This window comes from Caloenas nicobarica, chromosome Z, assembly GCF_036013445.1.
Source record: "Caloenas nicobarica isolate bCalNic1 chromosome Z, bCalNic1.hap1, whole genome shotgun sequence".
In the NCBI taxonomy this organism is placed as follows: domain Eukaryota; kingdom Metazoa; phylum Chordata; class Aves; order Columbiformes; family Columbidae; genus Caloenas; species Caloenas nicobarica.
Window position 1 is genome coordinate 13,105,693 of NC_088284.1, and position 23,779 is coordinate 13,129,471.

General features: G+C 40.7%; 1 protein-coding gene across 1 annotated transcript in view; it reads right to left on the reverse strand.

The window, feature by feature from the left end:
• Positions 1 to 359: 359 nt before the first annotated feature.
• DOCK8 (dedicator of cytokinesis 8) overlaps positions 360 to 23,779 on the reverse strand; it is a 96,389-nt gene continuing 72,969 nt past the window's right edge. The window contains exons 33-48 of the mRNA XM_065657910.1: positions 23,408 to 23,495; positions 20,678 to 20,774; positions 20,186 to 20,320; positions 18,210 to 18,362; positions 16,994 to 17,152; positions 16,114 to 16,214; positions 15,464 to 15,656; positions 7,617 to 7,760; positions 6,221 to 6,352; positions 5,336 to 5,470; positions 4,713 to 4,802; positions 4,073 to 4,309; positions 3,304 to 3,447; positions 2,214 to 2,320; positions 1,199 to 1,366; positions 360 to 556 (exon numbers count right to left, since the gene is read on the reverse strand). Coding sequence (XP_065513982.1) covers positions 493 to 556; positions 1,199 to 1,366; positions 2,214 to 2,320; positions 3,304 to 3,447; positions 4,073 to 4,309; positions 4,713 to 4,802; positions 5,336 to 5,470; positions 6,221 to 6,352; positions 7,617 to 7,760; positions 15,464 to 15,656; positions 16,114 to 16,214; positions 16,994 to 17,152; positions 18,210 to 18,362; positions 20,186 to 20,320; positions 20,678 to 20,774; positions 23,408 to 23,495 — 2,147 coding nt within the window. The 3' untranslated portion in view covers positions 360 to 492. The remainder of the gene's footprint in view (positions 557 to 1,198; positions 1,367 to 2,213; positions 2,321 to 3,303; positions 3,448 to 4,072; positions 4,310 to 4,712; positions 4,803 to 5,335; positions 5,471 to 6,220; positions 6,353 to 7,616; positions 7,761 to 15,463; positions 15,657 to 16,113; positions 16,215 to 16,993; positions 17,153 to 18,209; positions 18,363 to 20,185; positions 20,321 to 20,677; positions 20,775 to 23,407; positions 23,496 to 23,779) is intronic.

The following is a 23,779-nucleotide window of genomic DNA, read 5'->3' on the forward strand; positions in this document are numbered from 1 at the left end:
CCATCATCATTAAGACAGCATTTAAGTACGTGATTAACTTGCAGAATGTGCTCCATTGCAAAAAGCACATGGATAAGTGCTGTCTTAGAAAAGGACCATAAATAAACATAATTCATCAGCATCCCTTAGACACGTTATTTGGATTCATGTAACACCTCAATCAAACTGTGCAGATTTCTGTGTCCATTAGCTAGTGGTGACTGACCTCATGCCACTAGCTACTCTATGGTCGATGTGATTATGTGATTTTTTTACAATATATGCAAAAGTATCTAAAAAAGCACCCCCTTCCTTCCCAAGCCCTCATGAAATGTGGTTGATAGGGAGTCATCTCCTGGTTTTCATTCAGTGATCTCTGTCAATGCTTTTCTGCATGCTGTCCAGAAAGTGCATATGCTGTCTTGTGAGGGATTTCTGATTTCACAGATGTTAAATACTCCGCCACTTCTGGCTTGCAGCATGAAGCTCTTCCTTGGCCAAAGCAGCTAGTCCTTAGGTGCTTTGTGAAGAGGTCTGGGCATCATATTTCCTAAAACTGTGGTTACGAAAAGATTCCCTGCAAGAAAATGGATCCATAAATAAAGCTGGGAAATGGAAAAAGATTCAAGAAACACCCATCTTGTGAAAAGGAGCAGTTGACAAATCATCAGCTGAAACACGTTATTCGTTGGCAGGTCAGAGGCATATTCCTTCTGCTCCCACCCCACACTGGACACAGTGGCCTTGTGAAGAAGCATATATTCATAAGTTAAGAACATAAATTAAGACTCTTCTGCCTCAGTCATGAGACTAAACGGGATTATGTTATCTGGGAGTGCAAGGATCACTCTCACTTCCTGTTGGACAGCACCACATGGTGCCACATAGTCTAGACAAACCTGTTCTATCTCCTTCTTGGATTCAAATGTTGAAGAAATGACAAGATGTTTCCAATATATTTTCATTAGGGCAAGTGGAAAATATTTTCTAATGATGCATTAGAATGACATAAATGCCGCACCCCAAGAACAAGCAGCTTGAGAAACACAATTGATACTACATTCAGCTCCAGTGGAAGTTAGTGGACTTCTTTAATAAGGTATAAAGGTGGCAGTGTATGTTATGGCCTGGTTTTAGCTGCCAGTAAAACTGCCTTTCTTCCTTGCAAAAATGGCATCTTTTTGTATAGCTACAACAGACAGCCCTGCCTTAACTGTACCTCGTGCTATGGACTTTCACCACAGGTTTGTACAGCTCTGGGATCTTCCTCTCAATCATGGGCCTAAGGTTCTCCTTCAGCTTCCCGTAGTTCTTTCTGAGCTCTTGCTGATATTCCCGCTGGTCAGCAGTAATAAGGCGCTTGTTTTTCTCCACTGCCTCACCACACCTAGGCAAATGGAAAGAAAAAAAGGGTATGAGATATATCACCTACTTCTGTTAAACTCATTAACTTTGTGCTGTAATTTGGATGTGCCAAGTCTGGGCTAGGCATTCCTCTGATAACTTGCCAAGTCCAAAATGATAATGAACTAACAAGAAACCTCAGCCTTTTCCAAGTACATAAATTACAGTGATATTTTTAAGACATTAGAAATGCATGAGGGAGCTAATAAAAAACCAGTTTTTATGACTGCAGAATACTGAGCTACCTGCCTACTTACTGTAAACAGATGCAGTGACAATAACAGAGAGCGGAGGCTGTAACTCTGCATAAGGTTAATTTTTATTTAACTCAAACTTATCCTTCAGCAATTATGCTTTGTTTGGACTAAGGAGATGAATATCTTGGTATATGAGTATGCTTGTTAAGATTTACAAGCCTATCTGAAGCAAAGGCTGTATGTGTTTACCACTACCAATGTGTCTACTTGACATAGGGTGAAATGTTTTCTTATGAACAGCTTCCTACGTAAATATGTCATTTTATTAATAATAAAATAGAGGCATTAGTCTGAAATGCTTGATTTCTGTAAAATGTCAAAAATATAAAACAAGTGGAAAATCTTAATTTCTACATAACTAGTTTGAAGTGTTAAAATTTGCTCCCATTCAGGATGCAAAGCCTACCAAAGCACTGACCATGAAGCACAGACAACAAGTTTGGACTAAGTGTCTAAACTGTGAGATGCCAGGATTCACAATGCTAACTTGTATAATTAATTACACAGTCATATTATTATTACTATTATTGGCTTTATTGATTCAATTCAGCATTTCAATTTTGTTTTACTGACCTCATTATAAACTCTTTGAAGCACAACCTCAGCTTGTTGTGATGTCGGTAAAGTTTGGGGTCTGCTGGAATTTCAGACAGGAACACTTGCGCGACCTCTAGCGGTCCCTTGTAGGAATAACACAGAAAAATGTCAAAACCAGCTGCTTACACTGAAAACAGACCACAAGTTTGGTCAAGCTGTTTGTCATTTCATGAGTGGAATTATGAAAGAAAACTACGCAGGGTCACCATAACAGGACTTTTTTTCCTCCTTCCTCCCGCCCCCGATTTTTCCTTTGGCAAGCAGAGTTTTTGCACATACACGTCATATTTTACCCTCTCCTGCTTTTATTTCTCCTCCAGCCCCACAAAAAAGGGAACAGATGAATTCTACTCAGCAGAAAAGAGACGGGATAGCACGACTGCCAAACTTGATTACATGAGAGCAACACAGTCCCTATGTGTGGCAATACAACACCTCCAGATAGTTAAATAAGCTAAGAACAGGAAAGGATCACTCTTTCCAAAGCTTACAACAGTGTGTTACTTCAGACTAGAGGTTTTGGTTGATGAAGAATCTGGACAAAATGAGAGTATTTAGGCTTTCAGCAAAGGAACGAAGCTTTGGATATCTGTGGATAATACCAAGTTTTCTTTCAATTATGTCTTTTTTTTTTTTTTTTAGTAGGCACAGACAATTATTGCATCTCAGCTTTCTTTTGGGGCACTCAGGTCTTGTATTTTCTGCGAAACTGTGAGTTTGTAGTTGTCCCACAGCAGAATTGTGATTCTTCCCATTCTCCAAAGATACCCCTGGAATGAACAAAATGGCTGAGAAGTCCAGTGTGCTAGAAATGGAAAATCCTTGGATGCATTCACAAAGCTTTTGTGACTTTCTGCAGCTACAACCAAGACAGCACTTCCACGATCACTTTCACCAAAAGCATACTGAATGAATAGTATGCAGTAACTAAACATCAAGGAGATGCACATTGTGACTAAATGTGTCTGACCAGATGTACTCCCAGTGCAAGGAATGAGACCGAAAAAGGAAGCACAATGAGGAAAGTATGCAGAAACTCTTCATCTGGCTTATTTGCATCCCTTACCTGATTTACAGTGGCTCCAACTGAGCCCTGCAAAACCATCTGCAGCATTTTGGCATCTGGTGGTTCTTGGTTGGTGGCTGCAGTTAGTTCCTGTGTCTTTTTTTGCATATCTTCAATAGCAACTTCAATTGGGGTTAAAATAAACTAATGGAAGTGAAAGAAAAGATGCTTCATTACCTGAATTGTGCAAGCAGTTGACCTGTTCTAAATGTGTCAACACCACTATCATTCTTGTGTGCCAAAAGCAGTAGTTGTACAACCCAGGAAGACTGTTCAATCTTGGTAGATGCTGCATCTGATCCAAAGCTCTTTGACATCTTATAATTTGTAAGAACAGGATGTGGATCTGACTCCTTGTTTGCATAAATTCTTTATAATTCTAATGAATGTCTGAAATGGTTTTGTGCTTCCTACATTTATAAAGCTTCCCTGTCTCTAAACCAGCTCTGAGCCCAATTTAGTTGTTTCACTGTACTTCATCAGCTAGAAGTACGGCCATAAATAGAGCTCCATGCATCCTCCCACACAGCATTATAACCAGGAGGTGAAAACAAGGATATACACTCACTATCGTCTCTTCTGCATAGTAAATACCCGTCTTGGATTTGTCTACCCATTCTATGCCATTCCTATTTGTGAGAGTAACACATCTGAGAAATTCAGCCTTCTTTTTTTTTTTTTTTCTGCCAATAATAGATTTTGAAAATCTTCCCACCCAAAGATTCCTTCAGCCCCTAAGAAATTAACATTTGTCCTCAAAACCAATTACCTCTTCTTTTTGGATGACATTTATTCTAGTTTTGATGTAGGGGAAAGCATGCATTGTGGTTAGGATGGTGTTCCTCTTGTATTGCTCACTAAGGTCTCCTCTGGGGCGCCCATCCATGGTGAAAGGAGTAGTGTACATGAACCGACACAGGTTGAAGTTCTTCTCAAAATAGGTTACCCTGTCTTTCATCTCATACTCATCAAAATACGGCTCCACAAAAGTAATTTGTATGTATGCCTGAAAAAAGAGGGAAGTACCATTACAGTACTTTACAACCCAAGAAGTGTAAAAGGAATGGCATATGTTAAATATCCCATAATTTACACTGGCTAAGCATGGTCTGGAAGAGCACAGACCTGCAAATCATTCAGGTTTTCTTCTCTTCTTCAGAGGTGACAAAACTTGCCTGTGGGCAGGGCGCAGCTTAACCCTGGGGATCAGAGCCAGAGACTGGACCAGAGATCAGAACTTCTAATTTCCACAGTGTCAAGCCAGAGGCTTTAAGGACACCCCTGGACACAGAGATACATCCAAGTTGGGGATTTTTGGTGCCTTAATGTTTGAGCATAAAAGTTGCAAGGGGATCCCGCTCTCTTCCTTTCTCTTCTGTGGCACTCACTCTCAGTAGTACTTTCCCTACCTTGTTGGGATCCAACTTTCTTTTGTCTACAGGAGCAGAGTCCTTAATCACTTCCACAGCATCCTCTCCAAAACACTGGCCGTAAAATCCCTGGAAAGGAAACAGAATTATCCTGGAGTGTCCTTAGTCCTTAATACAATGCTAATGATCTGTATGCCTCTAGAAGAAAGGAGTAACCATGGCAATTTCTGGGCTCTGGACAGTCAGTATACTGTTTCACAAAGCACAGCTGGCCGGGGTAAGGTACCTTCTGACAAAGATCACTGTGAGTTGCTCAGAAAAAAAAGCAGAACTCAAGGTAAAGCTATCAGAAGGGAACATTGCAGTTCCATGAAAAAGCTGAAAAGATAGCAGAGCAAATATCTGGCATGCTCAGATAAAATAATTCAATATAGTACAGTCCTGCCCATAAGGGACATCCCCCCAAGAGAATGGATCACTTGCATCATTATGCTGCAAAAAGGGCCACAATGGAAAGGATATCTACAAAGGAAATAACCTATGGTACAGATCAGTTTGTTACTGATTTTTTTATAGCAATAATGCTGTTAGAACTCCGTGGGTTCATTAGAAAGCATAACGTAACAGTGGATATTATATTAACACAATGTTTTTTTCTTTACCTCTAATCTGTGAGAAATCTCAGGAAGTTTGGTAATTGCAGGCTCCTTATAAACAAATTCCTGTTCATCCAAGTCCCCAAATTTGGATCCATAGAAACCAACACGGAAGTAAGTTCCAAACATTCGCTTTTGACCCTAATTGATAAAAAGAAAGAGGAAATATACAGTTATTTACAACTGATGTATAAGAAAACGCACTAACCCTATGTTTCCTCATATTTCAGAGCCAGTTCTATGTATCACCAGTGATGATGGCTTAGAAGCACATATTCATGAAGGAAAACAAGCAAATTAATGCGACATTTGATTGAAATCTAACTTAAAATTCAGGCTAATAATGAAATAACTTTTGCAAAACAAAATAACGTTATTTTTAAATTCCATTGTATACATGTCAACTTTAAAATTTTGCAACAAAAATTGACAAGAATTTGACTAGGATCAGCAATAAGATTCTTCTGGAGAAAGTGAATGTTCAGGGGCAGTACGAGTGCTGAGAATTTAGCCAGGCTTTTGAATTTCCTCTGTTTTATAACTGAAAACACTACTTAATTGACAATAAAGTTATTTTTATTAAATAAAGTTATTTTTCTTAAACAGATATGGCCAGGTGGAATCATGCATGTTCTTATTCTAAGTTTGGCTTGTTCAGCTATTTTTCTGTACCTCTAAACCAGTTTTATATTCATCTTTCCTTTTTCCTACAGAGAGGATAGAGCCTCTTTTCACTGTAGACTACCCTTTGTAGGCAGGCTAAAGCAGATGGAAGCTTTTGCTAGAGAAAGGAAATGGATCTATTTCACATGAACAGTTTTATTATCACCAGTCTTAAATAACTGCAACGCAGCAATGTGTTTTGCTAGCAGTGCCTTGCCTCACCAGTACCTTATTAATAACGCTGTCAAAGGCCTTCTGTAGCTTGCTGTGTGTCAAGGTAAGCTTCCTGAAGTCTCGATGTGCTTCCAGTATAGGGATGACAATTTTGTAGACCTCGTTCACAGTTTCATACAATCCCCCCTTGTGAAAAAAAAAGAAAAAAAAAAAGAAAAAGAAAAGAGGAGAAGAAGAAGAGAACAGAGAGAAAAGAAGAGGAGAGAAGAGGAGAGAAGAGGAGAGAAGAGGAGAGAAGAGGAGAGAAGAGGAGAGGAGAGGAGAGGAGAGGAGAGGAGAGGAGAAGAGAAGAGAAGAGAAGAGAAGAGAAGAGAAGAGAAGAGAAGAGAGAAAGGAAAAGAAAGGAAAGGAAAGAAAAGAAAAAAGGAAAGAAAAGAAAAGGAAAGAAAAGAAAAGGAAAGAAAAGAAAAGAAAAGGAAAGAAAAGGAAAGAAAAGAAAAGAAAAGAAAAGAGAGAAGAGAAGAGAAGAGAAAAGAAAAGAAAAGAGAGAAGAGAAGAGAAGAGAAAAGAAAAGAAAAGGAGAAAGAAAAGAAAATGAATTAGTCCTCATGCACTCTGAAAAGAAACTAGACCTCCATTAATAGCCTGGCTGAAAATGGGATTTATGGGACTCATCTTTTAATCTGCTATGTTGCTTGTTTTAGCTTTCTAAAAACTAGCAACAGTAAATGGGTAGTTCTGAACTGCAAACAACAAACTGGATCTAATTTGGATCTCTGATCTGTTGGGCTCTGAAGCCCAAATTCCTGTGTAAAGCATATGGTTTCTACTTAGGGGCTAGAAAAGTTAGAGATGCAGTTAAGCAGAAGGGAAATGGATTTGTTTAGCATGTACAGTTCAGGGCAATCAGAGCTGCATCTGGTCAAAATGAACTCAAATTATGTCTCCAGAAATGCTAGACCAGCACTACAGCAATATGATGAGCTCCTTGGGTATTAACGTGACTCTTTACATGGTAAATGTAGATTATGAGGCTGGTGGTTGCAGGCTGCAAAAAGCATAGGAGTAACTCTTACATGCTTTCTACCACAAAATCTACAGTTTAAACAAGATTTTTTTCTTAATATACTATCACATGAAAATACCAACCAAAAGGCTTTGGTCATGCCTGGAACAATCACTTTCTGTTGATGCTGCCTGTGGTCTTCACAGTAGAGGTGGATATATAACTGAGCTAGGCTACCAGAAAAGCCTGGGTTAGCCAGCCTGGCTGAGGCAGGACCGGGTCAGCAATAAGATGTGTCTCTGCCTCTTGTTTTTTCACAGCGGGGCAGATCTGTGGAGTCTGGTTTAGCAGTACGAATTTGTTTCCTCATATGCAGGAAAATAAGCTGTGGATATGGCCCAGATAGCCCCACTCCATGCCTCAGTGATTTTGGCCCTCACTCACCGTGCTGAAGAGCTCTGCTGCTTGTTCCAGCAGCCCTACCAGGCCACTTTCTGAGAAATACCTCCCAGAACATATACCATCTTCATCTGGAGACAAAACATCATCTGAAACAGCAGATTCCTCCAGCACATTGGATGAAATGTTCTAAAATAGAGCAGAACAGAGAAATGAGAAACTTAGGCAAATAGTCTATCATAAAGATTGAGGCAGAAGCAATTTCAGCTTATTAAAATGATGGGAAGAAGAACGAGATTATACAAACGCAGCCAGGAGATACACCGTTAAATTCCATATAGACATGAATGTAACACCATAAATTTCAGCAGATGGCAAATCAGGCATATTGCTGCAAGAATCCTATACTTTCTTTCTCGCCTCAGGTTTCAAAGGCAGACTCTTGTAGGCCATAAACTGGCCTCCCTCTGGTAGCTGGATTTCAATGAAGCTGCAATGAGCTTAATCTCCTGTGCCACAGGGTCACAGCCAATGTACCCTTCCTGCTGCTGGTGCCTGGGGGTGCGAAATTCCCAGCTGCACCCTGGACCTCCTGCCACCTGCTTGAAGAAGCTGCAGTTTCCAGTTGTTGATCTGACTTTTGCAAACAGAGCAGAAGTAGGACATAGACAATAGTGCTCTAAAAACTGTGATAATTGAATGCTGCTTCTCATTTCAGCCTCTGCCATATTACATCTTGATCCTGCAGAATCTACTTGGTTTCTTGTTGAAGTTACTGATCTTATTGTGTGTTTAAATAAAACTAGATAAAGTACACAGTGTCAGTCACTCTTTGAGATTCTAGACCATGAAATAACATGTCTACAGTTCTTCAGCATGCCTTTGAATAAATGGCACTGCGTAGAGTCAACATTAAAAATGTTGTAATACACAGAAATACATGTAAATGAACAGTAAAATAAGTGTACATACAATATGGAACTAGCATATGTAACTTTCGACAGCAGCAGAAATGCTAAGCTTTGATTTGCTAGTAATTAAAAGGAGTTAAATTAGTGTCATAGTGTCTCACTTCAGCAGAAACTGGCAATGACAATCTGTCTGAATGCAGGATAGATGCCAGTTGGCTAGCTAGCTGGGTCCTTAAAGACATCATTATAAAATGGCAGAGACACTGCGGGCTGTTACTATTGATCAGATTTCAGATAAAGAATTGGCGCCACACATCATTAGCAACATGGACTTTCCCCCTTGGGTTTTGTGGATATATTTATTTCCCCATGGGTGAAACTTACTCCAGCCATGCTGCCATCACGGTGCCTGGTCTGCACATCATGTCAGCTCCACTGGAAGGGTGAGCACAAAGCTCAGGACAACATTTGCGGGAGTTAAGAACAGGTCTGAATTGCAGCCAAAGGAAAGACTGCAGCAGGTTTTTGCACACTCATGCTATTTTTTACCTACCAGTCTCATTGAAGATAGTGACTTGAACCAGAGTTAGCCTCCCTGGCACATACCTAGGGCAAGTCATACAGCCCATGCAGTAGCTCAATTTCTAGTTTTCCCTTTCTGTAACAGCAGCCATGACGGACTGTTTTCACAGAATGGCATGATAGCATGTGGTCCTGGGTGGCTTTTTTTTTTTTTGGTTAGCAACTGGAAAGGAGCCCAGAGGAGGGATTTATTTATGAAAGTAACCAAGAAAGTCACAGACACTGGTTGTCTGATTATCTCTTCTTTGCCTTTAACCCTGTGATAACTAATGTCAGGAACGTATTTCCATGTTTTGCAGTCCACAAAGTCTAGTAGGAGAGAGTATTTATTATGTATTCCTGGTGCTTGCATGATCTTTTGCAAAGTGACCATGCCTCACCCACCTTTTACCTTGATCTACCCTTCACATTGAGGAATTTTATATGTCACATATATAATAAAGTTACCAAGTATATGATCAGGGACATATGATGCTGGGACAGGAATTAGCAGGGCTCATTTGGAGGGCTTTAAACTAGATTTGAAGCGGGATGGGGTTGTAGCTGGGCTTGCATCAGTGAGGCAGCACGCTGGAATTGATAAAGACTGGGAGGCCCCTCAGGCCCCTAGGGTGAAATTGGTGTGCTCTGCTCGCTCCCTGAAGTGCCTGTACACCAATGCACACAGCATGGGGAATAAGCAGGAGGAGTCAGAAACCTGCGTTCGGTCAGGAGATTATGATCTGGTGGCATTAACAGAGACATGGTGGGACAGCTCACATGACTGGAATGTGGTCATGGATGGCTATGTCCTTTTCAGGAAAGACAGGCCAGCCAAGCGTGGTGGTGGAGTTGCTCTTTACGTGAGAGAGCAACTACAATGTATAGAGTACTGTCCAGGTGCGGTTGAGGAGCAAGTTGAGAGTCTGTGGGTGAGAATTAAGGGACAGGCTGGCAGGGGTGACACTGTTGTGGGAGTCTATTACAGGCCACCAGATCAGAGTGAGGATGTTGATGAGGACTTCTATGGGCAGCTGAGCGTGGCCTCACAGTCACAGGCTCTGGTTGTTATGGGGGATTTTAACTTCCCTGATGTTTGCTGGAAGAACTACTCAGCCAGCCAGCCTCAGTGCAGGAGGTTCCTCCAGTGCATTGATGACAACTTTCTGATGCAAATGGTGGAGGAGCCAATTAGGAGAGGTGCACTGCTGGATCTCACCCTCACTAACAAGGAGGGTCTGGTTGAACCAGTAAAGGCTGAGGGCTGCCTTGGCTGCAGTGACCATGAAATGATGGAGTTCAGGATCTCATGTGGCGGGAGCAGAATACCCAGCAGAATTGCAACCCTGGACTTCAGCAGGGCCAACTTTGGCCTTTTCAAACAATTGCTGGGGGAAATCCCGTGGGCAAGGCTGCTTGAAGGTAAAGGGGCCCAAGACAGTTGGTTAACATTCAGGGACTGCTTCTACCAAGCTCAAGATCAGAGCATCCCGACGCGCAGGAAGTCAAGGAAGGGAGCCAGGAGACCTGCGTGGTTAAACAGGGAACTGCTGGGTAAGCTCAAGTGGAAGAGGAGAGTTTACAAATCATGGAAGGAGGGGCTGGCCACTTGGGAAGAATATAAGGCTGTTGTCAGAAGATGTAGGGAGGCAACTAGGAGAGCTAAGGCCTCCTTAGAGTTAAACCTGGCAAAAGGGGTCAAGGACAACAGAAAGAGCTTCTTCAAATACATGGCAGATAAAACTAACACCAGAGGCAATGTAGGCCCACTGATGAATGGGGTGGGTGCCCTGGTGACAGAAGATACAGAGAAGGCAGAATTACTGAATGCCTTCTTTGTCTCTGTCTACTCTGCCGGAGGCTGTCCTGAGGAGCCCCGTACCCCTGAGGCCCCAGAGGAAGGCAGGGCAATGGAGGAGTTTGCCTTGGTTGATGAGGACTGGGTTAGGGAGCAATTAAGCAATCTGGACATCCATAAATCCATGGGTCCAGATGGGATGCACCCGCGGGTGCTGAGGGAGCTGGCTGAAGTCATTGCTGGACCGCTCTCCATCATCTTTGCCAAGTCTTGGGAAATGGGAGAGGTGCCTGAAGACTGGAGGAAAGCAAATGTCACTCCGGTCTTCAAAAAGGGCAAGAAGGAGGACCCAGGCAACTATAGACCGGTCAGCCTCACCTCCATCCCTGGGAAAGTGATGGAACACCTTATCCTTGGTGCCATCTTAAGACATATCAAGGATAAGAGAGTCACCAGGGGCAGTCAACATGGCTTCACCAAGGGGAAGTCGTGTTTGACCAACCTCATAGCCTTTTATGAAGACATAACAAGGTGGATTGATGATGGCAGAGCGGTGGATGTGGTCTACCTTGACTTCAGTAAAGCATTTGACACCGTCTCCCACAGCATCCTCACTGCTAAACTGAGGAAGTGTGGACTGGACGATCGGGTAGTGAGGTGGACTGTGAACTGGCTGAAGGAGAGAAGCCAGAGAGTTGTGGTCAATGGGGCAGAGTCCAGTTGGAGGCCTGTATCTAGTGGAGTGCCTCAAGGGTCAGTTCTGGGACCAATACTGTTCAATATATTCATCAATGACTTGGATGAGGGAATTGAGTGTACTATCAGCAAGTTTGCTGATGACACCAAGCTGGGAGGAGTGGCTGACATGCCAGAAGGCTGTGCTGCCATCCAGCGAGATCTGGACAGGCTGGAGAGTTGGGCAGGGAAAAATTTAATGAAATATAGTAAGGGAAAATGTAGAGTCTTGCATCTGGGCAGGAACAACCCCAGGTTCCAGTATAGGTTGGGGAATGACCTGTTGGAGAGCAGTGTAGGGGAAAGGGACCTGGGGGTCCTGGTGGACAGCAGGATGACCATGAGCCAGCACTGTGCCCTTGTGGCCAAGAAGGCCAATGGCATCCTGGGGTGTATTAGAAGGGGGGTGGTTAGTAGGTCGAGAGAGGTTCTCCTCCCCCTCTACTCTGCCCTGGTGAGACCTCATCTGGAATATTGTGTCCACTTCTGGGCCCCTCAGTTCAAGAAGGACAGGGAACTGCTGGAGAGAGTCCAGTGCGGGGCCATGAAGATGATGAAGGGAGTGGAGCATCTTCCTTATGAGGAAAGGCTGAGGGAGCTGGGTCTCTTTAGCTTGGAAAAGAGGAGACTGAGAGGTGACCTCATTCATGTTTATAAATATATAAAGGGTGAGTGTCAGGAGGATGGAGCCAGGCTCTTCTTGGTGACAACCAACAGTAAGACAAGGGGTAATGGGTTCAAGCTGGAACACAAGAGGTTCCACTTAAATTTGAGAAGAAACTTCTACTCAGTGAGGGTGACAGACACTGGAACAGGCTGCCCAGGGGGACTGTGGAGCCTCCATCTCTGGAGATATTCAAAATCCGCCTGGACACCTTCCTGTGTAACCTCATCTAGGTGTTCCTGCTCTGGCAGGGGGATTGGACTAGATGATCTTTTGAGGTCCCTTCTAATTCCTAACATTCTGTGATTCTGTGATTATTTTAGACCTCACAAGCCTAGTTTTCTTTAAGGAAAAGAAACACTTGTGTAAACTCAAGGGGCTTTCTGTGATCCCCAGCCTTTATCACCGTGTTAGATACGGCTAGGGTAGCCTGCAACCTAGATCCCCAAAACAAAGTCCTTGTCTGTGGTACTATAAAGTGGCTTTAAAGTCAGCCCATATGCCATTCATACTCTAAGTCCAACTTATCACCTGCAAAGGTGATTTAGTGTAAAGATTAATTAAGCTGAAAGGGAATTTCATGGAAAGTGATCCCATTATGATTTCAAGAGATGATTTTGATTGCACAGAGGAACGTATATACAGTTTTGTCTGGCACAGTATAAGTGCTACTCTATTGACAATCAGTTTACTGGATGCTAACAGAGTCACTCCAGAAGATTTAGGTCAACTGATTTAATCCTTTCCTGCCTCATTTTAATAATCTGTAAAAAGGAGAGAACATTTCTGCTCATCCAGAATAATTTTTTTTTAATACACAATATTATCATGGTCAATTCTGCAATTAAATGTATATCACCAATATTAGTTAATTTCATATCTGAGCTAAATGAAGAAATGGACACAGAAAGAGTCAATGAGTGAGATCTGGAACTCCAAGTAGGGCTGAGTAGTGTTTCTCTGTTTTGAGAACGTCATCCAAACAAGACCTTCACAGGTGCTACAAAACACAAACCTGTTTCTGTTTGTAAAGAAAGGGAACTCTTCTCTTGAAAGGCTTTGTAAAAATGCAAAGTGTTATTATAGTTAATTATTGTTATTGAGCAAAATGAAATTCAAAATTATGATGTCAGATAAAGACTTGTGTAATTGGATTTCTGGTCATTAAGGTATTTCATTACCTTTCTCCTATGGAGCAACTGTTCCTCTGGCAAACATATTTACGCAAGCCTTTTGATGAGAGAGACTGATTTGCTGCTTTTAAGCTTCAAAGTTTTTGCTTGCCCAGTGTCTCGTAAAATAGACTTCAGTTCTCTAAAGTAACTGGAAACATACCCATTCATGTCAAGGTGCATAATGTGGGAGCAATGGAAGGACGAACTGCGTTATGGTCAAGTGTGCAAGATTACAAGCATTCAAGGCAGCCTGGGAACAGGATGACATTGGGAAGGGAATGCAGATTTCACCCATACCTGAATGAAGATAGTATGTAACAAGAAGGGAGAAAATAAAAAAATAGAAGTAATGAATGGAAGTTGGAAGTTAGGAAGTACACAAAACTGATGAGGAGTGAAAAATGGCAAAAGTATAAATACATGGCCAGAAGTGCAGCCAGTAAAAAAGAGTATATACAGCTATCTTAAGAGTAAAGGAATTTAAGAATAATGCTAGTCCATCGCCTGATTGCTAAGGTGGAATTGCAAGTACTAATGCCCAACATACTACATTCAATGCAAAATGCGAAGTGGTTCAATCATGTTCACATTTACTATCCTGAAATGAAAAATCCCCAGGTAGTATGGTTACTTACATTTCTGAAGGGAAAAAGAAATAGGTGGTATGGTTATCTTCATTTCTGAAGGGAAAAAAATGCAGGTCGTATGCTTATATCAAGGGATGATGAATGTACCAACTACTAGTGTTAGCCACTTCGAAATCGTCTGGTTTATAAAATGTGCTCCTCAACAGTTTAGAAGAGTTAAGCAAAAGAGTATTCAGGTAGTGAATACTGAGTTGTCATATGTTTTAGAAAACTGGGGAAGTTCCAGAGGGGCAAATATGCTTTGGGGACCATATTTTTTAAGAAGTAAACAAGATGAGCAGATAGTGGTAGATTTATCACTCTGCATCTAGGACAAAGTGGTGGAAGTACTAATACAAAATTTTACTACAGAAAAAATTAAAGGTATTGTGATCAATCTAAATCAAAACCAGACTATAGAAACCTGATGCTTTTGAAGATATTACCATCTTATAAAGGCAATAATGCCCAAACAGGAGATGTCTATACAACATTTGAGTTGATTCTGCAAAACATTTCTACTAATTAGTCGGAATGATTCATAATAATTGAAGCAAACACTCTGTGAATGAACAATGGTCTTCACTGGTCTTAGAGAATAATGATGAAGGAGGAATCATCAATACATGGCAATATATTAAGGGTTCAGCCATTTCTATTTTTAATAATGTGTGGAAAAAAAAAAATCACTGAATTTGCACATGAAGTCCGTTCAGGTAAGGGTAACCAAAACTACATAATCTGATAAACTATGTATAAATACCTGCATTTCAAAATGTCTAACTCTAACAAGAGAGAGTTATGCTTTCGCCTATTTGACGTAGAAAAGCAAAAAACAAAACCCAAGAAAACTCTCTGGAAAAGATCAGTTTATTACCAAGTAAAGAACTCAACAATGCCAAAAGAACCAGTGGAGTACTTGGAGAGATAAACTGAGAGATACTTCCCAGGCTTAAAGAACCTATGGGACATTTTTACTTGACTTTGATGCGACTACGTATATACTATGGTGATTGTGTCATTCGTCAATGGTAACTGGAGACAGCCAAAGGATTTGAGAACATACCTAAAAGAACTGAGTAGCTCCAATTACCTAGATTATGAGAAAGAAGTTTGAAAGATGCATCTGTCACAGTTGGTAAGTAACTGCTGTAGGAAAATTCATGTGATAATAGAGGGGGTCTGCTTAGCAAACAAGAGATTATAGTATGCAGCTGCTAGAAATAGAAGCTAGAGACAGCCAGATACTAAAGTACTAGTTTTCATCAGTAAACATAAATCTTCAGAACAACCTACCAAGAGTGGTGACGGATACCCTGCCATTGTAACGTTTCCTCCCCACTTCTACTCTGCTTAACACAAGAAGGAGTACACACACCAGAACAGGCCTCATGCTGTCATATCTTGGGAGCCTTTACTTACCTGAAAACTGACACTGCCCACTGGGAGATAGTTTCTGTCTTCAAGCATGCTAAGGTACTCTGCCACCAGTGCTGCAGCATGGACCAGACACATGGCTGCTTCCGTGTAGCACTTCCTCTTGGTGTGCTTCTCTGCCATGTTCTGCAGCCAAGTCAGCCTCAAGTCAGGCGATGTCTGGTATCCTTTGGCAATTCTAACAACATAGGGCAGAAAGAAGGTGTGAACAATCACTTCTTCTCAGATAACAAAAAGAACCTTTATAATTCTCCACCTGGGTTGAATGGAAGGAGACATCTCTGTCTTTATTCTCTATGATTCACTGACCACAGGGCAAAATAAATACGTAGGCAGGGGTAGGCAGGACACACAGTGGCTACGAGGAGAGTAAAACTGCTGAACCCCAGACTTGTCAGTGTTCATCAGTCTCCGGCTGCCATCCTTGCCCAAGTCTACGCCCACCTCCCAGTGGCTCCACTGCACCACGCTCAGTCCCACAGCCTGGGCCCCCTGTGACAGATCAGCTGTGCTAAAGCAGGAATGTACACAAACAGAACAGCTAGAAGGTTTGTCTACAGCTTGTCCATAAACGCACAGTTCTTGTGCTCACCTCATTGCAGAATTTCCTCAGTAGCAATTCTAAACAGATTCACCTGTACATGAGATCCATGAGCATCTCTGGATCTTCCTGAAATTCCCTCATTTTCACCGTGTCTGACAAGATGCTGTTCAGATTACACAGCAGCTCCTCTACCTGCAGTAATACAAAGACCACCACACATTTCTCAGATGTTTGTTTTCCCCTTCTGGAAAAATAACAGCATCTGCATGAGGTGATGTTACTCTCTTTTAGTCCCTCTTACCCAAGGAAATATCAGGATGTCGAACTGCTACAAGAAACATTTTTCCAACTCTATTCAACACAGTAAAGACTGCTGACATAGCAAATCTTATAAACACGTTTAAGTTACTCAAAATAAGCTGGAATCCTTTGATCTGTTTATTTCTGAATAAAAAAAAATCAAACCTATGTGCTAATGGAGTTCAGCTTTAATTGATCTATGATCCAATAGCGAAGCAGATATTTTTGTAAGTCTTCAGCACAAGCTGAGTTACTCTAAGAACAGCATCTGACAGTTGTCTGAAATGTTTTTCATTATTGCTGCTGCTGCTTTATGAATTGAAAAAGGGAGAGACGTTTTCATGATGCTACTTGTTTGAAAACGCTATGAATTAAATTCCATCTTCTGAAACTCTTACAGGGTATAGCTCCTACTGGAAGAAAGTTGTACACAATGCTAAGAGAAGATTCTCTTGTAATGCGATTTCAGTGGAACTTCTTAAGTGTTTATTCTATGGAACTATGTCCTCCACTTCTTTTTCACTTATTGTTGTTTTAGAAATAAACTAATGGAATAACCCCTGCATCCTTATTTTTCATTGCTTTGGAAGATCAAGATCTAGGACTTGCTCCAAGCACATTCCTATGTGAAAGCTCCCAATAAAAGCCACAGATATCATAAAAGATTTGACCTGAATGGGAAATGGAGTTGCCTGCATATCTGCATCTTCCTCTGCATAGGCTAGGATGGTTCGTAAGGATCGTCGAAGGAATTCCTCATTAAACTCGGGTGATTTGCCAACCAGAGAGGCTAGTGACATGGTCACCTGCATCTTCACTCTTGCAAAATTCTTTCAGAAGAAAAAACAAAAACATGAGAGAATGACGGCTGCACTGTACCATGCATATTGGTTCACATATCTCTGTCTACTGCGTAAACCAAACCCACTTTCTCCTGCCTACAATGCGTTAAACTCACTGCTCACACAACTGGTCTTTGGTGAATCAAAGCTAGTCCTGTTTTACCTGGTTAAGCAAAAGTTCCCTAATTCTGACATGTCTGTACTTTGGGGCAGGAATGTTCCTTGCAGTACATATGCCTGCTTGAGACAAGGGGAAGTCAGAAGCACCTTTCTTCCTCTGCACAGTCCAGTGGGTGTGTAGATCAGGACACTCACAGAGAAGAAGAGGAAGCAGGACTGGAAAACATTCTGGAAACAAGTATGGGAAGCAAAAAGCCTCTGAGGGCCTCACATGATGATATACTACACTTTGCAGATCATGGTGTCTCAGAGGCACATTTTCCTCCTGCAAAGCCAACACTTCTTACATGTCCGAGTCTTTTACAGTAACAACTAGGGAAGAAAATGTTGTGCAAGATAAGATGATATCCAAAATGCTAATGCATGACCTTTAACCTACATGCATAACATGTGTACTTTGCTCCAGATGTGTGGTAAGAATCAGTGTGTAGGCCCGAGACTAAGGGGGAAAGAATTCCCATTAATACAAGCACACAGTAGTTCTACTGAGGTTATAATGGCATTAGAGTAGAATTAGTCTAAATTTAAGTAGTTCTGACATGTGGCTGAAAAAAACCCAAACGTGATAAAATGTAAAATATTGCTTATGCATTGTATAATCCTTGCTATCAGAGGCCTAATACTGTTCCATTTGAAGATGCATTTACCTATATTGCAGAAAAAGTCACGCTTTCCTAAACAAAATAATGAACAATAATTAAAACTACCTCCCTCCCTACACCTCTAGCACTTCTTCTGGCTCTAATGTGTGAAACAGCATAACATATGAGTATACATCTGCATTTTCTATCACAACTTCAGTTTCAGTTTCAACTGATCCCAAAAAAAGGTGGCACGAAACATACTGCTGTTCTCAATATCTTACACTGGTCGAGCTGAAGCTGTATCTCATGAGGAAATAAAGAGTGGCACAGGCTTGAGTCCGGGTAGTATCTATGCTGCTGCTACAGTGATGGAGAACTCTTTGGCACAGGTCAGCACACTGCTCAACCTCCTCTTCAAACAGGAAATCTCCAAACTAAGGGAGATAGAGAAGAAAACATCCATTACTGTCATTTCTGGCTATTAAAACACCATTGGCTTAGTGCACAAAAATCATAGGATTCAGACAACTAATTAAGTTTGCAAAAACTATATTTTATACTTTTATTTTAATTGTACTTCTGATTCATGTGAAGCTATAGGTTCCATTTTCAAGATTTTGTTATAGAGAAGAAAGGTTTGAAAATCATCTTTGTGTTTTGAAAAGGGGCAGCAGAAAGAGAATATAAAAATTTCTCAGAGTCCCATGGCTCCAGGAGCTTTTGAAGGCATCAAATATTGCAGAATTCTTAGAAGCATGGAGAGTTGCGATTTTCAGAATATATAAAACATGCAAATACATCCTTAAGCATAAGGAGCAATTACTAGCTTTTTGCATCAATGCCCTACCCTTCCCCAGCCCTCCAACATGTTCTTCCTCTTATAGTGTGCCACAAAACTTCCATTACCCAGCTTTCATGCCAGACCCTACTTTACGGGGTCTCCACAATGCACCTAGCAGACAATAAACCCAGGGGCCAGGATGTCTGTCCTAAGAAACTCTCACTGTAGACAGCACAGATGCTCCAATACTGTTTGTACATACATAGGACTGATACAGGTGTATGAACAAATATTATTTCTCATTTGCAAGCCCATTTCTCAGGTCTCAACTTCTCTTCACTTAATTATCTCACTGTTTTATGTCTGATTTATATTGCAAGCCTGCTGGCACAGAGTTCTATAATTTTTATTTGTAAAATAACATCTATATACCTACAGTGTAATAGAAATAATTGGAATGATTGCCTCATAAAATACAGAACCGAGTCAGCTTCACTAGAAGATCTATTTCAATGAGAATAACAATTGCTTCACAAAATTCATTATTGTAATTGGAAGTTAGCTTTCAAAGATAAAGTACAATGAAAACATAATTATGAGTTTCATAACTATTCAGATATCTACCATGTAATTAGGCTTTGTCAGCTAATCTGCATTTAAGAGCAGACAGGCATTAATTGGACATGAGTAACCTGTTTGTTATTTGCATTTTAGAGTAGTTTAGGGGAAAAAACCAAAAGAAATCAAAACACTTCATGGATTTTTTTCTTTGTGGAATTGCTTTTCTTTGCAGCAGAATGAATCTTAAACAGATGACCCATATTATAAAAATGTGGGGTCAAATTCTGTCCTTGTATACATTTTGATTTTTTTTTTTAATTGGTGGTACAGAAATGAAAGACAGATTAGAATTTGGCTTAGTTTTCAAGCAGAATGAAGATGAAATCCGTCAACATCTTAGAATCTACTTACAGTTTTGGAGCCTATCTTACAAGTAGAAACATAGAATTATCCCCCTGATCTCTGATGAGTCAACTTTGATTTCACTGCTGGCCAACTGGTTAGAAACTAGTTCTGATGATATAATAATTTAAATTTTGCTCTATGGAATCTGTACATCCCCTGATATTAGGATTCCTAATTAAACCAGAATGTATTTGAAATAAAATGGGTGGAATTGTTTACCTTTTTATTAGTAAATCTATATTAAAGACTAGACTGCTAAAACCACATGATTATTCAGACTCAGTTATTCCATCTTGTATGGTCAACAAAATAACCTTACAAAATAACCTTACAACAGCTGTAGAAGTCCCTTAACGTCCCTACAGATAGGTATTTGTATTTACATATGCAAAGATATTTAATGAATGCCAGAGTAAAAATGGTAAGTGAACGTACACAGCTCAGCTCTAGAAATGTTGCTGTAATAACTTGGTTGGAAGCATGAAAACAGAAGTGTTGTCAAGAGCATACCTTAGCAATGAGAGCTCTGAGTGTAGCAAAGCAATGAGTCAGGTAAGTGGTGCTCTGATCGCAGCCAAGAGAATTTACCAAGACCTTCAAAACTCCTCCCAAAAGATTGTCTCTGCATTCTGCCGCAAAGCTTGCCTATACATGGAGGAAGAAAACAACAATAACTGCATGAGGATCATAGTAAGTCTGTGGAAATGGCTTTCAACAACATCTACTGAAGACAAGGTGGAAGATTTCCCTTTAATTCACAGTAGTGTGATGCCCTACAGTAGGAGAGGCTTGTGGCAACATTGTAAGGCAGGCAGCAATTTCATTTTTGGATTCATTCTTCCTCATCTTTTTTTTGTACCCTTCAAGACTATACAGGTTTACAGAAGATATTTAATTAAAACATTTTGCACTGCCTAAGAAACAAAAGGAGAAATGAATCTTGTTTCCACTGGCTTCTGAGGGAGCAGGGGTTGGTACCAAGCCAGCTCTGCCATTTCCCACCTGGATTATATTCTCTTGCATATCGAGAATGATCAGGTTAGCTTCAGTTGCCAGGTTTCCACTGATCAGAGCTTCTTGATCTAGCTCAGCTTTTGACCTGCAAAAAGGAGTTCTAATTAAAGCATGCAGAGAGTACCCTAAGAGTTATATGGCCTGCTGTTTAAACAAAACCTAAATACAAATGATACCACTCTGAATGATCCCGCAAGAGCAAACAATGATAATAGTGTTCAAAGGTGTTTCTTAAGAACTACAAAGTCAAATGAGGAGAGCTGATATCGTAGAACAGAAGTCCCAAAGGGGACAGCTGAAAACTAGGTGTCTTGGTAGTTCAAACAGATGATTCTGCTTCTTTAATAGCAATCTGTGTAACAGCTACTCTGTCCCCAGGATCATGCTCAATTGTTTGATAAGCTATGCAACGATTTCTGAATGCATTGTCTGTAGCAGGACACCAAAACCCCAAATTAGGCAACTGATCTAACAGTTTCAGAAAAAAAGTAAAAATAGCGGATTTGGGCAAAGGGGAAATTGCTCCGATGCCATAGCAGCAGTGTTTAATGTAGGCAATTTAAAATGTTGATTCTTGAGACTGTTGCGGACATAAGACAGCAAGTCTAACAGCTGCAGGGTCAATACATCACTGCCCCAGGCCATTAAGAGGGGACTGAGACTTTTATAAAAGACAGAAGGTTGTGGTAAAGCAATGCATGATACCTTCTTAGTTGAGACTTAAAGATGAGGTCTGGAACGCAGCTCCTCTGCAGCTGAATGCTCTAAGTGTAGGTGCAGCTCCTAACAAAAGTGTATTTTCAGAGATCCCTTCTATGCCAGAAACACAGAGGAGGCTTTGTTCTTTTCCCTAAACTGCTCAGAAAATGGCTGTTGCACGGCTAGAAGCTGCTCTCTAGAGCCTGGGATTAGAGCTGCTCTGACTTGGGCCAAAGTTCCTAAGGTGCTTTTCTGTGGCTAGAGAAACAACCTTACAATCACACTTCTGAGCGACTTCAAAATCTGTGGCTTTTCTGCTACATTCCCTTACCTTTTCTGCCCAGTGGAGTCTTACCCAAAAAGAAAACCAGAAAAGTAAAGAGTCATACTTTTGGGCGCAACCAGATAATTCTGGGGAGGGCTAGGAAAGGGACTCAGGGCAGCCATATGGTTATTAATTACAATGATTCAAAGTAATGAAGAACAGAAGGGCCTGCCAAAAGGCTGGTGCTATTATCAAGCCAGGGATCACTAAACATGAGTAAGAACTGAACAAATTAAGCAAACAGCATAGCTGTTTGAACCATTTCCAGCAACTATGCAGCCTTGCACATTAACCATGCTGACTGAATCCTCTCTGACACACACTTAGCTTATAGGTGCAGCTACAACACAAAGCATGCAGGACTCAAGGAGAAGCAGGTTGAGTGGGCCTGAGTGGTGACCCGTGAAAATCTGCTGTGCCATGGACTACCTGTGAACACCTAACTTATGGGTCATATACACTAAAAGCATCCCACAAGTGATGAGAGCAAAGAGCTCACATACTGAAGTGATGAACATTAGGTAAACCAGAAAGGTCAGGACAGCATGCAGAGTTTTACTTATGTAACCATTAGTTTTATTTTAAGTGATATAACTGAACTACTGTAAAGAGATATTATAAAGCCGCTGCTGGAGGACTGTCTTATTCTGATTCCAATGAAACTGGCTGGGAGAAAGCAAGCTGCTTTCAGGGCAAAACATGAATATCCACACAGGATCTGCACCTCTCCCAGTCTAGCACAGAAGGTGGAAGGATTATTTTTTTTTAAAGTTTGGATAAATTACAAATTAACAATCTTGCGTTCAAAAATGTTTGCAATGATCATAGATGAATGCTAGGCTACAACAAGGTAGCTGCCGTATAGCACAAACCAGTATTCTCAGTTCAAATTCATACATGTTGAATGATATCACAGGAGCTTGCAGCAGCTGTACTAGTGAGAGACCACTGTCTCTGACACACAGTGGCACATTTAAATAGTCAAAATTTAAGCAAGTATCTACGGACAAATGACACGACTACATTAGGGAAAAGCAACAATTTCCATGCTTGCAGAAACTTGGCACGCACCATAAGAAAATTCTGTTAGTAAAATAAATAATTCCTGAAAATACGGTTTTCCATAGACCTAGACACTGACTTGTCTACTACAATAGAGTGCTGATAAGGTGCAATGTACTGAGACATCATAACTTAAAACTGCAAAAAGAAAAATATTCACTACAGAATAATATTTTCCTACTCTTACTAATAACTCTCACTTTTAACATAGCTTGGCAAACCCAGCTCAACTGATTTAATGTGGTGAACCTTATGCCATGCTACTGTATGCAGTGAGGAGCCATAGCAACACCGAAACAAATGCTGTAGCAAGCCTCTGTAGAGTATTTGATACAACTTGTTTCAATAACTAGTATTTATCACACTGCTAATCAGAAGGAAAAAATGTGTAGATAAATATTTAAACTTTTCATTCAAGTATTTGTGAGCTCTTTGTTGTGTCATAGCAACAGCTGGATACCTTTGCTACATAAACATTTTCTATTTCTTTCTCTTTGGCAGAAGAGGAAAAGGACTGATACTGCTGATTTTGTAATAAAACATTCTAGGAAAAAGCACAAAATATTAAAAAAAACCCCAAAACAAACAGCTTGGTTCTAATAAAAGCAATAGATATCTATTAAATGACTTACTTATCTTGTCTCTCATTTGCCTGCCGCCAGTGAGTCTGCTCCTTTCTCCAGCGCAGGTTTTCATTTAGTCCCACTGATCTGTCATTCCCTAAAAGTGAAACATATATCAGTGAGATTAAAGCAAAAGGGGATACCTGAAGTCTGATAGCTCACTGAAAGATGGAGGTACATGTCTGTAGCAGTCTGTCAGAACTAAAACATTCAACTTTACAGCCTCAGGGCTCTACTAAAAGGACAGGACCTTAAACATTTTTAATCTAGGAGTTTTAGGACATTAGCTTCCTTAATGTCTTCAAAGGCCAAAACACGAATTATTCCATTTATTAAATGAAACAGCCATTTTTGGTAGGAAAAACTTGTTCTTACTGATAG